The sequence below is a fragment of the Ranitomeya imitator genome, chromosome 1 (genome assembly GCF_032444005.1).
Source record: "Ranitomeya imitator isolate aRanImi1 chromosome 1, aRanImi1.pri, whole genome shotgun sequence".
NCBI lineage: Eukaryota > Metazoa > Chordata > Amphibia > Anura > Dendrobatidae > Ranitomeya > Ranitomeya imitator.
This window is the reverse complement of record NC_091282.1, coordinates 780,400,807-780,416,665: the sequence shown is the minus strand read 5'-3', so window position 1 is coordinate 780,416,665 and position 15,859 is coordinate 780,400,807. Positions and strand designations below refer to the sequence as shown.

Here is a 15,859-nt window from a genome sequence, read left to right as displayed (position 1 = left end):
CGCTATGCTTTATGGCCAGCGCTTACACAGTGCAGGGAAGCTGACGCTGGGGGACGCGTAATGTTTTTTTTTTTTTTTTTTTTACTTTTACAATTGTAACCAGGGTAAACATCGGGTTACTAAGCGCGGCCCTTCGCTTAGTAACCCGATGTTTACCCTGGTTACCCGGGGACTTCGGCATCGTTGGTCGCTGGAGAGCTGTCTGTGTGACAGCTCTCCAGCGACCACACGACGACTTACCAACGATCACGGCCAGGTCGTATCGCTGGTCGTGATCGTTGGTAAATCGTTAAGTGTAACGGTACCTTAAGTCTGCATTCCAAATGGCGCTCCTTCCCTTCCGAGCTCTGCCATGCGCCCAAACGGTGGTTACCCCCCACATATGAGGTATCAGCGTACTCAGGACAAATTGCACAACAACGTTTGGGGTCCAATTTCTCCTGTTACCCTTGGGAAAATACAAAACTGGGGGCTAAAAAATAATTTTTGTGGGACAATTTTTTATTTTTTTTATTTTCACAGCTCTGCGTTATAAACTGTAGTGAAACACTTGGGGGTTCAAAGCTCTCACAGGAGTCTACTTTCCCAAATGGTGTCACTTGTGGGGGGTTTCAATGTTTAGGTACATCAGGGGCTCCCCAACGCAACATGGCGTCCCATCTCAATTCCAGCCAGTTTTGCATTGAAAAGTCAAACGCTCCATCCCTTCCTAGCTCTGCCATGCACCCAAACAGTGGTTACCCCCCCTTCCCCACATATGGGTTATCAGCGTACTCAGGACAAATTGCACAAAAACTTTTGGGGTACAATTTCTGTTGGTACCCTTGGGAAAATAAAAATTGGGGGCGAAAAGTTCATTTTTGGGAAAAAATATAATTTTTTATTTTTACTGCTCTACATTATAAACTTCTGTGAAGCACTTGGTGGGTCAAAGTGCTCACCACACATCTAGATAAGTTCCTTAGGGGGTTTAATTTCCAAAATGATGTCACTTGTGGGGGTTTCAATGTTTAGGCACATTATTGGCTCTCCAAACGCAACATGGCGTCCCATCTCAATTCCAGCCAATTTTGCATTGAAAAGTCAAATGGCGCTCCTTCACTTCCGAGCTCTGCCATGCGCCCAAACAGTGGTTTTACCCCCACATATGGGGTATCCGGGTACTCAGGACAAATTGTACAACAACTTTTGGGGTCCATTTTCTCCTGTTACCCTTGGTAAAATAAAATAAATTGGAGCTGAAGTAAATTTTTGGTGAAAAAAAATTAAATGTATTTTTTTTTTTTAAAACATTTAAAAAATTTCTGTGAAACACCTGAAGGGTTAATAAACTTCTTGAATGTGGTTTTGAGCACCTTGAGGGGTGCAGTTTTTAGAATGGTGTCACACTTGGGTATTTTCCATCATATAGACCCCTCAAAATGACTTCAAATGTGACATGGTCCCTAAAAAAAATGGTGTTGTAAAAATGAGACATTTCTGGTCAAATTTAACCATTATAACTCCCTAACAAAAAAAAATTTTGTTTCCAAAATTGTGCTGATGTAAAGTAGACATGTGGGAAATGTTACTTATTAAGTATTTTGTGTGGCAAATCGCTGTGATTTAGGGGCATAAAAATTCAAAGTTGGAAAATTGCTAAATTTTCTAAATTTTCTCCAAATTTCTGTTTTTTTTTCACAAATAAACGCAGGTAATATCAAAGAAATTTTACAACTATCATGAAGTACAATATGTCTCGAGAAAACAATGTCAGAATCACCGGGATCCGTTGAAGCATTCCAGAGTTATACTACGTGGACATGCATATTCTAGAATACCCGATGCGTTAGAATCGGGCCACCATCTAGTAACCTCATAAAGGGACAGTGGTCAGAATTGTAAAAATTGGCGCGGTCATTAACGTGCAAACCACCCTCGGGGCTTAAGGGGTTAAGTATAATTTCTCCTGCGTCTCATTGGGGGACACAGGACCATGGGTGTTATGCTGCTGCCACTAGGAGGACACTAAGTTAACACAGAAAGATTAACTTCTCCTCTGCAGTATTCAACCCTTGACTGGCCAGGATTCAAACCAGTTCTTGCTTAGTGTCTGTAAGAGGCACTTGGGTCTGTTTTCAGACCCCCAACTTTCTTATTTTAATTTTAAAATTTTATTTTTCTGTAAATTTTTATTTTTTACTTAACGGAGTGAAGGGGGCGACGAATTCCTTTTATAGGGTCCGCTCTCCACCTGCGACGTCTGGGGCACGCCTAACTTTACTGGGGTGACGGTTCCTTTTATGGCCCGATCTCCCCCCTCCCACACCCCCGCAAGACGGTGAGCACATAGAGCCCGGCTCTCAGGTTTCTCTCCGGGGCCCGACACCTGTCACACAGCCCCACGACTAAAGCCCCCCATTGGGGGACAGAGGAAGATGGATGGCTTCAGGTGCATGGATTCAGCACCTTCACAGTGACAGGAGGCCAGGGCCCGATTTACCAGCGGCACTGTGAGTACATCTCCCATCTGCGGCAGAGGTGCGGTCGGGTCCCTGGGGAGAGACTCCAACGGCCGGGTGTCAGCAGCGTTCCGTCGCGGCCGCCGCCGCGCATCGCCAGCAGGGCCCAAAAATTTAGTCCCCGGCTTTAAGCCGGACTAGTCCGCAGTTCCGCCCACGACCATAGCTCTGCCCCTATAACGGCTGGGACGAGAGGCGCCGATGTAAATCTCGGGGGCCATATTTCTCATCTCTGCGGGGGGACAACAAGACCCCCAAGGTGGTACGCTGACTGACAAGGACCGCCACGGCTACAATTCCTCCCCGGGACACAGGCCCAGGACCGTGGGTAAGCTGCATCAAGAAAGCTTAACCCCTTCCCTGCACCATAGCGCATATCCTGCCCCTGTCTCTAAAACACTGTCTCAATCTACGGAGACCAGAAAGACTAACAAGAAGCACACAGTGTTCCTCACTTCTTGTGCCACTTGCAATATAGCCCTGCCCCGAGCTCACAATACCCCATTATGTGCGGATTGTGACCCGGCCTCTGTGCAGCCACCTCCCGCCGCCGCCGACCCTGCAGAGCCTAGTGCCCCTGAGTGGGCCACTTCCCTGTCACAATCTATGGCTTCTCTAGCCAACGCAATTGACTCCCTCCGGGGTCCCTCTTTGTCAGACTGCGGAGGACTTTGGCGATGGTACGGACCCATCCACCAGCAGGGGGCGTCCTCTGTCACTAAGGGCTCGGGGTACCAGCAAACGTACCCATGTCTCACCCACCGACCACGGGCTTGCTTGCTTTTCAGCATCCGCGAGCTCAGTCTCTCGTTCCCCTTTTCCGGAGAACCTTAATGACTCTGAATGTGAGTCCGAGGACTCTTATGTTCAGGGTTCCTCGACTTCCCAAGAGACACTAGATTCTCTCATTGAAGCGGTCAACAAGACCCTGAAGGTGGACGAGGAATTCACTCTGGAACACGCGGTGTCTAAGACAAAACGTGTCCAAAATGTATTTGTCACTCATCCTGAGTTTAAAGAAATTGTACAAAAACACAGGGACCGCCCTGACAAACGCTTCATGGGGCAAAAGCCTATTGAGGCCAAATACCCTTTTGCTCATGAACTAATCAAGGACTGGCTGCAGTCTCCCTCAGTGGATCCTGCAGTATCGCATCTCGCTTCCAAAACGATCCTATCTTTGTCAGACGGTTCCTCAGTCAAGAACCCCTCTGACCGCCAAATTGACTACTTGGCTCGCTCCGTCTTTGAGGCCACAGGAGCGTCTCTCTTTCCATCCTTCGCCACTTCTTGGGTGGCTAAGGCTATGGTCGCTCGGACTGAGGTGCTTACCACGACCATCCAAGACAGTAATCTCCCTCCAGAGGCGATCAACCTGGCTAACCAGATAGCCCAGGCTGGGGACTTCGTAGTTAACATCTCAATAGACGCTGCTAATTGCGCTGCACAGGCAGCCGCAAATGCAGTTTCCATCAGACGAGCAGATTCTGCTTCCAAGCGTTCATTGACATCTCTACCCTATCAAGCTGGTCGCCTATTTGGAAAAAAATTAGACCAAATAATCTCGGATGCTGCCGGGGGGAAAGTAAATTTCTCCCCCAACAAAAGCCGTTTCGGTATCAACAACAACCTCGATTCCGGCCTTTTCACAACATTCCCAATTGGTCATCTACATCCTTCTCCCCTGCATCAGAACGAGGTGTGCGGGGACCAATTCTCCCAGGTCTCATACAGACCTAACCGTAACTGGAAACCCAGACCACGGTCATCTGGGTCTAAGGGATCCAGATCCCTTAGATCCTCCACTCAATGACTAGTTGCAACATCCGGAGGACATCACCAAAGTAGGAGGTCGCCTACTTTCGTTCCGTCTAGCCTGGCTCTCGGTCATCTGCGACGAGTGGGTCAGGGAACTGGTGTCCTCCGAATACAAAATAGAATTTTCTACCCCCCCCACCCCCCCCCCACACACGTTTTTTCCACTCGTATCCTCCTAAACCAAAGACAACGGCTTTTCTCCAGGCCATATGGGCACTACAAAAGGATGGAGTCATCATTCCGGTTCCCCAAGACCAAAGGTTCAAAGGGTTTTACTCGAACCTCTTCGTGGTCCCAAAAAAGAACGGATCGTTGCGTCCGATTCTAGATCTAAAACTTCTGAACAAATCTGTCAAAATTCGGCGCTTCAGAATGGAATCTCTCCGCTCTGTCATCACGTCCATGGAAAAAGGAGAGTTCCTAGCATCCATAGACATCAACGATGCTTACCTCCACATCCCAATTTTTCCTCCTCAACAGTTCCTTCGCTTCGCATTTCGCGAGGAACACTTCCAGTTTGTGGCCTTACCTTTCAGCCTCGCCACCACTCCCAGAGTTTTCACAAAGTTCATGGCGGCTGCCATGGCCATTCTTCATTCCAGGGGAGTGGTGGTACTTCCGTACCTGGACGACCTACTGATAAAAGGCCGTCGATCTCACGGTGGATACTTCTCGCCTGGGTTGGAAGATAAACTTCGAAAAATCCTCTCCGATCCCGGCTCAACGGATCTCCTTTTTTGGAATGACACTGGACACTTCCCGCGGTCTGGTTATTCTCCCTCCAGACAAGGCCTTGGCCTTGCAGCGTGGGAGCTCGGAGTCTTTCCCGTCCAGTCTCCCTCTCCATTCGTTTCAGCATGCGCATTCTCAGGCAGATGGTAGCAGCCATGGAAGCAGTTCTGTTCATGCAATTTCATCTCCGTCCCCTACAACATGCGCTGCTGTCGTCGTGGAACGGGAACCCGTCCTCTCTCGACCACTGTTTCTGTCCCCACGGGTCAGACAGACTCTCAGGTAGTGGAAGCTAAAGTCCTCCCTGAACCAAGGAAAGTCCTTTCTCCCAGTCCGTTGGCTGGTCGTGACCACCGATGCCAGCCTCCTGGGCTGGGGTGCAGTTTTCAAACACCACATAGCACAAGGGCGGTGGTCCACTCGAGAGTCCCGTCTCCCCATAAATAGCAATACTAGCAGTGCTCAGTTTTCACCATCTTCTAGCAGGTCACCCCATCAGAATCCAGTCCGACGACGCCACAGCGGTGGCGTACATCAACCGTCAAGGGGGAACCCACAGCAAGACGGCCATGCTCGAGGTGTCCCACATTCTCCGTTGGGCTGAAACCAACCATTCGCCCATCTCGGCGATTCACATACCAGGTGTGGAGAACTGGGCGGTGGACTTCCTCAGTCGCCAGGGTCTCGCCTCGAGCGAGTGGTCCCTCCACCCGGAAGTTTTCCAGCAGATTTGTCTTCGCTGGGGGACCCCAGACGTGGACCTCATGGCCTCCAGGCTAAACATCAAGATCACACAGTTCATTGCCCGATCTCTCGACCCACATGCCGTCAGACCAGATGCCTTGGTCCTGCCGTGGCCTCAATTCCGCCTCCCGTACATTTTTCCTCCTCTCCCCCTGCTACAGAGAGTCATCAAGAAGATCAGGGCAGAGTGGGTACCAGTGATCCTCGTGGCGCCGGACTGGCATGGTACGCGGAACTGGTTCAGCTTGTCGCCGACGTCCCCTGGCGTCTTCCAGATCATATGGCTCTTCTCTCACAGGGCCTGATTTACCACCAGAACTCAGGGGCTCTGTCTTTGACGGCCTGGCTGTTGAATCCTGGATTCTAGGCCAAGCGGGTTTCACTCCCAAGGTGTCCTCCACCATGATCAGGGCTAGGAAACCCGTGTCCATGCGCAGTTACCACCGTATCTGGCGAATCTTCTTCGCATGGTGCGACGCACATGGACGATCTCCTCTGGCATTTTCCATTCCTTCCATATTGGAATATTTCTCCAATCAGGACTAGAGTCGGGTCTCGCACTTGGCTCTCTCAAGGGACAGGTGTCAGCATTGTCAGTCGTGTTCCAATGAAAAATTGCCAATAGATTACCGGTTAAGACGTTCTTTCAGGAAGTTTCCCGTGTGGCGCCTCCCTACAAAATGCCTTTGGATCTGTGGGATCTTAATTTGGTCCTTGGAGCCCTTCAGGAGGCCCCCTTCGAACCACTGCAGGACGTCTCTCTGACCTTCCTTTCCTGGAAGGTAGTTTTCCTAGTGGCTATTACATCCTTCAGGCGTGTTTCGGAGTTGGTGGCACTTTCCTGCCGACCTGCGTTTCTGATTTTTCACCCACAAGGCAGTCTTGAGGACTTCTTCTTTTCTGCCCAAGGTCATTTTCTCTTTTCACCTCAACAAGGAGATTATTCTGCCTTCGGTCTGTCCGGCTCCAGTCCATCGCATTGTGAAAGATCTGCACACTCTCGATGTGGTGAGGGCCCTTCGACGTTACGTCTCACGGACAGCTCCCTTCCGCAAGTCGGATGTCCTATTCGTACTTCCAGAGGGACCAAGGAAGTGTTCTCCTGCTTCCAAGGCTACTCTAGCCAAGTGGATTCGATCGGCTATTCAGGAATCCTATCGTGCCAAGGGTGTTCCTATCCCAGCAGGGATTAAGGCCCATTCTACTCGGTCGGTGGGCGCCTCTTGGTCAATTTGGCACCAGGTGTCAGCACCAGCACAACAGGTCTGCCAAGCTGCGACATGGTCCAGCTTGCATACCTTTACGAAGCATTACCACATTCAGTCTCTATCTTCTGCAGACACCGCCCTTGGCAGGCGCTTTCTGCAATCAGCGGTACCTTAGCTGTAAGCCAGTGGTACATTGGGTATTAGCAGCTATGTTGCTCCCCACCCAAGGACTGCTTTAGGATGTCCCATGGTCCTGTGTCCCCCAATGAGGCGTAGGAGAAAAGGAGATTTTTGTGTCCTCACCGTAAAATCTTTTTCTCCGAGCCTATCATTGGGAGACACAGCACCCACCCTGTTAGCCTTTTCGCTTGTTGTTACTTCTTTGGTTTTGACATAGTTTTATTGTCTTTCGTTTAATATTCCTACTGCTTTACTACCGAACTGGTTTGAATCCTGGCCAGTCAAGGGGTGTATACTGCAGAGGAGGAGTTAATTTTTCTGTGTTAACTTAGTGTCCTCCTAGTGGCAGCAGCATAACACCCATGGTCCTGTGTACCCCAATGATTGGCTCGGAGAAAAAGATTTTACGGAGAGTACACAAAAATCTCCTTTCTATTTTGCTTCATTAGGGAAGACAGGTAACCATGGGTGTATGCTGCTGTCGCTAGAAGGCTGACACTATGGAAAAAAAGGATAATGGTTCCTCCTCCGCAGTATACACCCACAGACAGGCACAAAGTACCTCAGGTTAAGCATAGTGTCTGTAGGAGGCAGACCTGGATCTGATCCCAGATCCATCTTTTACTTTTCAGCTTCAGGGTAACAGGGTGTAATTTCTCACCCTGTTTTCATACACTTATGCGACTGAGAGAGCAGTGTGGTGTCAACCACATCGCCCACTCTCGGACCCGAAGACAGAACTTTATCCTGTCACCTTTACAGGTGTTTCAGGGTGATTCCCGGTGGCCAGTCCTTGCCTTTTCCCCACCTCACCCCTCTCTTTGGAGAGGGCTGAGAGGAAGACGATGGCCACCTGCGGTGGTCTCCCCCCTTTTTGTAAGGGATTGATGCCATCTTCTGCACCATCTGGTGACAGTGTGGGAAGGAGGATTTCGCATTTCAGTGACCTTCTCCCACCCGAGGGCTCCTGATGTGATCCTCATCGGTACAGAGGGACCGGGACTCTCTGCAGGTATGTCTCCACCGTGACTCACCACAGGTATGTCTCCCTCCATTCACAGCTTCAGGCATTATCCCGGGGTACGCTGTCCCTTCATCCCAAGAGGACAGGGCAGCGTTAGTGGTAGAGAACAGCTGGTGGCCGCGGCCATGTTTCCCATAGCTGGGCCCAGCACTTGCGTACCCCCCCTCCTCCCCTTGCTGACCGCACCTTTGCTGCTTTCTTTAGCCAGTCACTTGCGTATGTTTAAATCGCGCACTCTTTTTATCCAGTAGGACGTGTCTTCCTCCTCTTTTGTTGAGCTGGCCACGCCCCCCATGGCGCTCTTTCTTTTGCTCCTATCACAGAGCATCACCTTCCCGGCTGTCCACGCCCCCGGCGTGTCAGCTAATTGGAAGGGAACCTTCGTTTTCATCGGCCAGCAGTTTGTCCTGGTTGTCCACGCTCCCGGCATGTCGGCCAATAGGACGCTTGCTTTCTCTTTTGCTGGACGGCAGATTGCAGCGGTGTGGTGACAAGCAAAGTCTGTATCAGCCTCTTCTCACCGCCTTATCCTGCCGGCTCTGTGGTTCTGCTGGCGCTTTGCTCACGGGGAACACTGGTATATCCTGTGCTCTCTGCAGACAGCTTCCACATCTCTTTCTGCTGGTTGTTGCTGGCATCAGGTAGGCTCTGTTATTTTTGTCTTGACTCCTCCACCACCATGTCTGCCCCACAGGAGCACCCTAACACCCGGGATGAGAGCACTCCCCTCCCTCCGGAGTGGGCTGTTGCCACATTAATCTCAGATCTGACAAAAATTTCACAATCCCTGGTCCAGGTCCTGGAATGACCCCTGCATTTGTCTACTGCCACCAGTGCTCCGAACGCCTTTCATGGTGATTCGCATGCAGCTGACTGCGACCTCCGCAGGGTCAAATCGGGTACAAAGCAAAGGAAGCGGACTCCTTCCAGTTCTTCCTCTAGTTCTCCAGGTCTCTCTGCATCCTCCCGAATGCATTCCTCACCCCATGCCCCCTCCTCGGAGGCGGCTTTTGGGTCATAGGTGGATTCCCAGTCAGAGTCTGATATGGACCAGAACTCAAAGATGCAGGACATGGTCAATAAACTTTCTCAGAAACAGAAAGCGCCCCTCTGATTGGAGAATCGCAGAGAGGTATGTCCCGGCCGGGAGAGGGAGCTCAGATCGAAGGAAAGGAGAAAAAGAGCACAGAAAAGACGTGTGCAAAGCGGGGGGCGTGGTCTGGCTAGAGAAGAGACTCTCTGACCCAGTGAGGCCTCCTATTGGACCAGAAAGAGCGCAAAATGTAATAGCTCGATAGGGAATGGCCAGGGAAACCAGAGAGGGGGCGCAGCCAGGGATGAAAGGGGATACCTGGCACCGGACACGGGGAAAATGGCCACGGCTGCAAAAAAGAGGGATTTTTGGTACTCACCGTAAAATCTTTCTTGGAGCTTTCATTGGGGGACACGGGTAACCATGGGTGTATGCTGCTGTCGCTAGGAGGCTGACACTATGCCAAAAAAGGAAAATAGCTCCTCCTCTGCAGTATACACCCACAGACAGGCACAAAGTACCTCAATTAGAGTTAAAGCAGTAGGAGAAGCAACCAAGAACTCAACATATGCACCAACGCATCACCGAAGGCACGTAGGCCCAATAATGGTACAAACAATTAGGGAGGGTGCGTTGTCCCCCAATGAAGGCTCCAAGAAAGACTTTACGATGAGTACCAAAAATCCCTCTTTCTTTATCACTTCATTGGGGGACACAGGTAACCATGGGACTTCCCAAAGAAGTCCCTAGGGTGGGAAAAGAAAAGATGCAAGGAAAAGCGTACTCAGGTTGGCTAGTGCGTAACCACCGCCTAAAGCACCTTCCTTGCATCAGACGAGGCATGGTTATGAACCCTGTATTGAAAAAAAAAAAACACAACTCGTAAAGGAGTGCAAAGATGCCCAGGTCGCAGCCTTACAATCAGGAAAGCCAAGGCCTGGTGACAAACAGCTCAGTAGGCCCCCACCGCGGTGCGGAGTGAGCCTTCACCCCCGGAGGAGGCTTAGTCCAGAATGCAGTATGCCTCCAATATTGCCAAGCAAATCCAACGGCAATAGTGAAGCTGGGAGCCCATTACAATGACCTTCATAGATGATGAACAGGGCATCAGATTGACAAAAGGGAGCAGTCCTTGAAAGGTAGACTGATAGCTCTAACTGGATCCAGCTTGTGGAGGGAATTCTCTAGGGGATGGGCCGGAGAGAGACACAGAGAGGGAAGGACAATGTCTTCATTAATGTGAAATGAAGAGACCACCTTAGGTAGGAAGGAACAGGCCTTAGAAGTACCTTGTCCTGATGTAGAATCAGGAACGGCAGGACAATGCCGCTAACTCGGAAACTCTCCTGATGGACGTAATGCAACTAAAAAGACAACTTTGTATGACAGTTGAAAACAAATGTGATGTCTTGAATGGACTCACCTGGAGCGCGCCACTGTCAGGGTTAAAATCCCATGAATCTATAGGAAGACGATATTGGGTCGCTCCTCCAAGCCCTCTGGGTCCCGCTCTCACAGATTCGCTTCTAAGTGACTGGCTACCCCCACCCGGGAATATCTCAAGGGTGGTATGCCGGCTTCTTTTCTTCAGGGACGCATGGTTGTCAGTGGCCGTCGAGGCCTGGGTCAGAGAGAGAATTACGTCCGGCTACAAAATCGATTTCTTCCCCCCGGAATACGTTTCTTTCTGTCTCGCCAACCAAGACTCCCGTCTCGGGCCTCTAGGGTTCTTCAGGCCGTCTCCTTTCTTCTACGCACAGGAGTAATACTACCCGTTCCCTGGAATGAACGTTTTTTTTTTCAGGGCTTTACACCAATCATTTTGTAGTCCCAAAGAAAGACTGATCGCTCCATCCGATTTTGGATCTCAAACAGTTGTACCGCGACGTTCGGATCCGCCATTATAGGGAGGAGTCCCTGCGCTCAATGATCGCCTCAATGGAACTAGGAGAATTTCTTTGTCTTGTGAACATTCAGGATGCTTATCTTCACTTACCTGTTTTTGTTCTGCATTAGAGATTCCTTCGATTCGCTATCCAGGCGATTCATTCAGTTCTCTGCCCTTGCTTTCAGCCTTGCCTCTTCCCCCAGAGTGTTCACGAAGGTCATGACAGCGGTCATGACCATCCTTCGCTCCAAGGGGATTCTCATAATTCCCTACTTGGATGATCTTCTGATCAAGGGGCCGTCCCGCAGAGACTGCGACCAGAGTCTTCAGATCACTCTGGACACTCTGGTCCGTCTCGGCTGGATAGTCAACAGGGAGAAGTCCTCCCTGACCCCAGCTTTGCACCTGGTGTTTCTAGGTAAGAGGTTCGACATGGTCCAAGCACTTGTCTTTCTTCCAAAGGAGAAGTTTTCAGTTCTCTGCCAGGGAATCCATTCTTTGAAGCAACCAGCCCCTCTCCCCTTGCGGTCTTGCATGGGAGTTCTGGGGAAGATGATTGCCTCCATGGAAGCCGTGCATTTTGCCCAGTTCCACGCCTGTTCACTTCATCTGGCACTCATGTCTGCTTGGAAGAAGAGAACCGTCTCTCTGGACCGACCCGTGCTTCTGCCTCTCAAGGTGAGGCAATCCCTGACCTGGTGAACGCTATCCGCCTCAGTCCGCGGCTGAAGCTCCTTCCTCCCTTTCCGGTGGCAGGTCATCACCACCGACGCCAGTCTCATCGGTTGGGGAGCGGTCTTCCTTCATCACATGGTGAAGGGTCACTGAAATGCTCAGGAAGCCGCTCTCCCCATCAATCTTCTGGAGATCAGGGCGATCTTTCTCGCCCTTCTCCACTGGCAGTCCCTCCTCGCAGGCAAGTCGGTCCACATGCAATCAGACAATGCCACGGCCATGGCTTACATAAACCATCATAGCGGCACTCGCAGCAAGCAGGTTATGACAGAGGTGATAAGGATTTTGTGATGGGCGGAGCGTCATGTCCCTGCCATATCAGCAGTTCACATTCTGGGGGTGGAAAATTGGGCTCTGGATTTTCGGAGCCATCAGCGTCTCGCTTTGGGCGAGTGGTCTCAAGCCCGACATCTTCAACCAGATTTGTTAACGATGGGACGCCCCGGACGTCGACCTGATGGTGTCTCACATGAACCACAAGGTTCCTCAGTTTGTAGCCAGGTCCCGGGACCCACTAGCCATCGGTTGCGATGCTCTGGTAATCCTCCGGTCTCAATTCCACCTGTTTTATCTTTTTCCGCCTCTTCCCCTTGATTTCGAGAGTCATAAAAAAAGATAAAGTCACAAGGGATTTCCATAATCCTGATAGCTCTGGATTGGCCAAGACGGGCCTGGTATGCTGAGCTGGTGAACATGCTAATGGACGATATTCTCTCACAAGGCCTCCTCTTCCACCAGAGTTCTCAGTCTCTTGAATTTATCCGCATGGCATTTGAGGCTGCAGTACTGAGTGAGGCTGTTTTTTTTCCACCAGGTCATTCTGACCATGAATAGGGTGACAAAACTGGCATCCCCGCGTATCTACCACAGATATTGGAAGGTCTTCTTCTGTTGGTGTGAGGAGAACAATTTGTTTCCTATGTCCTTTTTCCTTCCTTCCACCCTTGGTTTTCTTCAAGTGGGTCTTGACTCTGGTCTATCGCTCAGTTCTCTTAAGGGACAGGTTACCGCTCTGTCAGTTCTATTCCAGAGGGATCTGGCCTTCCCGTTTCTAGGTAAAGACCTTTCTTCAAGGTGTCGTCCACCTTATCATTCTCCGATAGACCCATGGGATCTTAACCTAGTCCTTGGCGCCCTCCAACGCGCTCCCTTTGAGCCCATTCAAGATATTTTGTTTTCTCTCCTGTCATGGAAAGTTACCTTCTTAGTTGCCATTACATCCATCAGGAGGGTTTCCGAGTTAGCGGCATTAACCTGCCGTTCTCCGTTCGTGATTTTTCATCAGGACAAGGTGGTCTTCAGACTCGTTCCTTCCTTCTTACCTAAGGTTGTCTCTTCATTTCACATCAATGAAGATATTGTCCTTCCTTCTCTATGTCCCTCTCCGGTCCATCCACTGGAGAAGTCCCTCCACAAACTGGATTTGGTCAGAGCTATTCAAGTCTACCTTTCAAGGACTGCTTCCTTTTGTCAATCCGATTCCCTATTTGTCATCTCTGAAGGTTGTCCTAAGGGGCTCCCAGCTTCTAAGTCCATTATTGCCTGTTGAATTCATTTGGCAATTTTGGAGGCATACCGCGTTCAGGAAAAACAGCCTCCTCTGAGAGTGAGGGCTCACTCCACCTGGGCCGTGGGGACCTCCTGGGCTGTTCGTCACCAGGCGTGTCGGCCTTACAGATTTTGTAAAGTCGCGACCTGGTCGTCTTTTCACCCCTTTGCGAGGTTTTGCAGGTATGCCACGCCTCGTCTGATACAGGCCTGGGAAGGAAGGTGCTGCAGGTGACACACCGGCCAACCTAACCATTTTTTCTTTGCATTCCTTCTGTTTCTCACCCTTGGGGACTTCTTTGGGAAAGTCCCGTGGTTACCTGTCGCCCCCAATGAAGCGATAAAGGGATATTTGGTACTCACCGTAAAATCTTTTTCTTAGAGCCTTCATTGGAGGACACAGCACCTTCCCATATTGTTGTTGCTTTGGTGCTTATGTTGAGTTTTTGGTTGCTTCTCCTACTGCTTTAACACTAACTGAGGTGCTTTGTGCCTGTCAGTGGGTGTATACAGCTGAGGAGTTATTTTTCTTTTTTTGCCTAGCATCCACCCCATGGTTACCTGTGTCCCCCAATGAAGGCTCCAAGAAAGAGATTTTACAGTGAGTACCAAAAATCCCTCTTTTTCTATTATACCAAATACTTATTTAATGCAATAAAATGCTAATTATATAGAAATCATACAATGTGATTTTCTGAATTTTTTAAGATTCTGTCTCTCACAGTTGGAAGTGCACCTACAATAAAAATTACAAACCTCTCCATTTTCCCCACTGTACCTGTCCTATATATAGGACATATGAACAATAGACATGTGTAGACATATCACCCCTCGATGTAGAAGTAAGCAAAGCTGGATGACCCATTTAAGCTTTTATATTTTTAAATATACATTCTAGTATTTTTTGGCTTACTGGCTATCCTGTTGTTAATTTTGTTGTAATAGTATTCCTGTTGATTTTTACCAGGGAGGCCTTGTGGGACTAGTAGACTATCCAGATGATGATGAGGAAGACGATGATGAAGAGGAGGAGGAAAAGGAAGAGACTCTACCACTCAGTAAGAAAGCTAGGCTTGGCTCTTAATACCAGCAATTTTGTTTGATCAAATCCCATCAAACAACTGATCTCCCACAAAAACAAAAAAAAAATCAGAAAAAAAACTACTGCAGCCGGGCACACCGTGCTGTGAGCGAGTCTGACACAAACAACAACATGTAGACATCTGCTCAAGTGCCAATCCCCAGGAGCACGAGGGAGGGAAGACATGAAATGTGGAAAGGACTTGGACGCCTTGTACTCTCCCGCAGACCACAAATTGCCCTTTTCTCAGGGAAGGAAATAAAGTCAAATAAAAAAAAATATATATATAAAAAAAGCCAACAGGGCAGGAGTTTCTTGTTGAACTCTCGATTGGCTGGTCAGATGCTCCGAAGAGGAAAGCAAGAGGAGGAGAGAGGCTCAGAAATGGTGCCGTTCAGAGGAGGAAAGTCTGCAGCTATATATACAATGGATGCCAGCACTTCTGACTGGGTGGAACATTTCTGCCCATATAGAATTCACACATCCTGAATATGAATTTTTTTTCTGTCATTTGCCACAAAATGTTTTAAAATAAACCCTTGGTGGGGTGAGCCGATTCTGACTTTTTTTTTCTTCAAACTCTTTCTCCCTTATGCCCGTAAACTGCAGCTTTCTTTTGAAGGTGTAGGGGAAAATCCCAACCCCATCTTGATTAAAAACAAAACAAAAAATTGAATGGAATTCTAGATGTGGTCACCTTGTGTCATGATTTATATCATTTTGTATTCTTTTTTTTTTTTCCCCCACCCTGGGTGTATGAGTTGTTGAATCTATATTTGGGACCATTAAATTTTTTTCATGTAATATGATTCTTCTTGTGATGGTTACGTGCTTTTCCAGGGATGCAGAAGAATGGAAGTTTATTTGTTACAATCTCATGTTGGGGTGTAAGCACCTCTCAGTTTACAGCTTATCTGTTAAATCTTTTCTTTGCACAAAATTGACGAAAATATCTGTGGCTTTTCCTGCTGTGATAACTTTTGTCAGACAAGAAAACAGAATTTGCAATTGCAGTGCCATTTTCTGGCATCCAGTCCTCAGTGACAGCCGAACCAAAGCAGTCTTCACATTTACACTATCATCTTGGTCGCCTCCTGCATTTACTAGGTAACAGAAGGTGGGTGATGCACGTCACAGGCCGTAGCAAGCACAAGAGGTGCAGAAACGAAAAACTGTCTTGTCCCGTCTGCCATGGTGGACTGTGTACCAGAACAGGGCAGTGTGAAAACTTTCACTCAACTTTAGTGACAACATATAATTGGTGATACCATGGCATGATGCTTTCATGTTAGGCAGGGGATTAAAAAAAGGGTCAGTATGGAAGTGACCAATGACTAATATCTGTGACAGGCAGAAAATTGTTAGTC

At 49.0% G+C, this 15,859-nt stretch overlaps 1 protein-coding gene across 2 annotated transcripts in view; it reads left to right on the top strand.

The window, feature by feature from the left end:
- Positions 1 to 15,296, top strand: part of PPP4R3A (protein phosphatase 4 regulatory subunit 3A) — a 109,550-nt gene extending 94,254 nt beyond the window's left edge. For both annotated transcript variants that reach the window (XR_011315022.1, XM_069736845.1), the window contains one exon: positions 14,379 to 15,296. Coding sequence is in view for 1 of the 2 variants with exons in the window: in XM_069736845.1 (XP_069592946.1) it covers positions 14,379 to 14,495 (117 nt within the window). In the remaining variant the exon portion in view is untranslated. The remainder of the gene's footprint in view (positions 1 to 14,378) is intronic.
- The last annotated feature ends 563 nt before the right edge of the window (positions 15,297 to 15,859 follow it).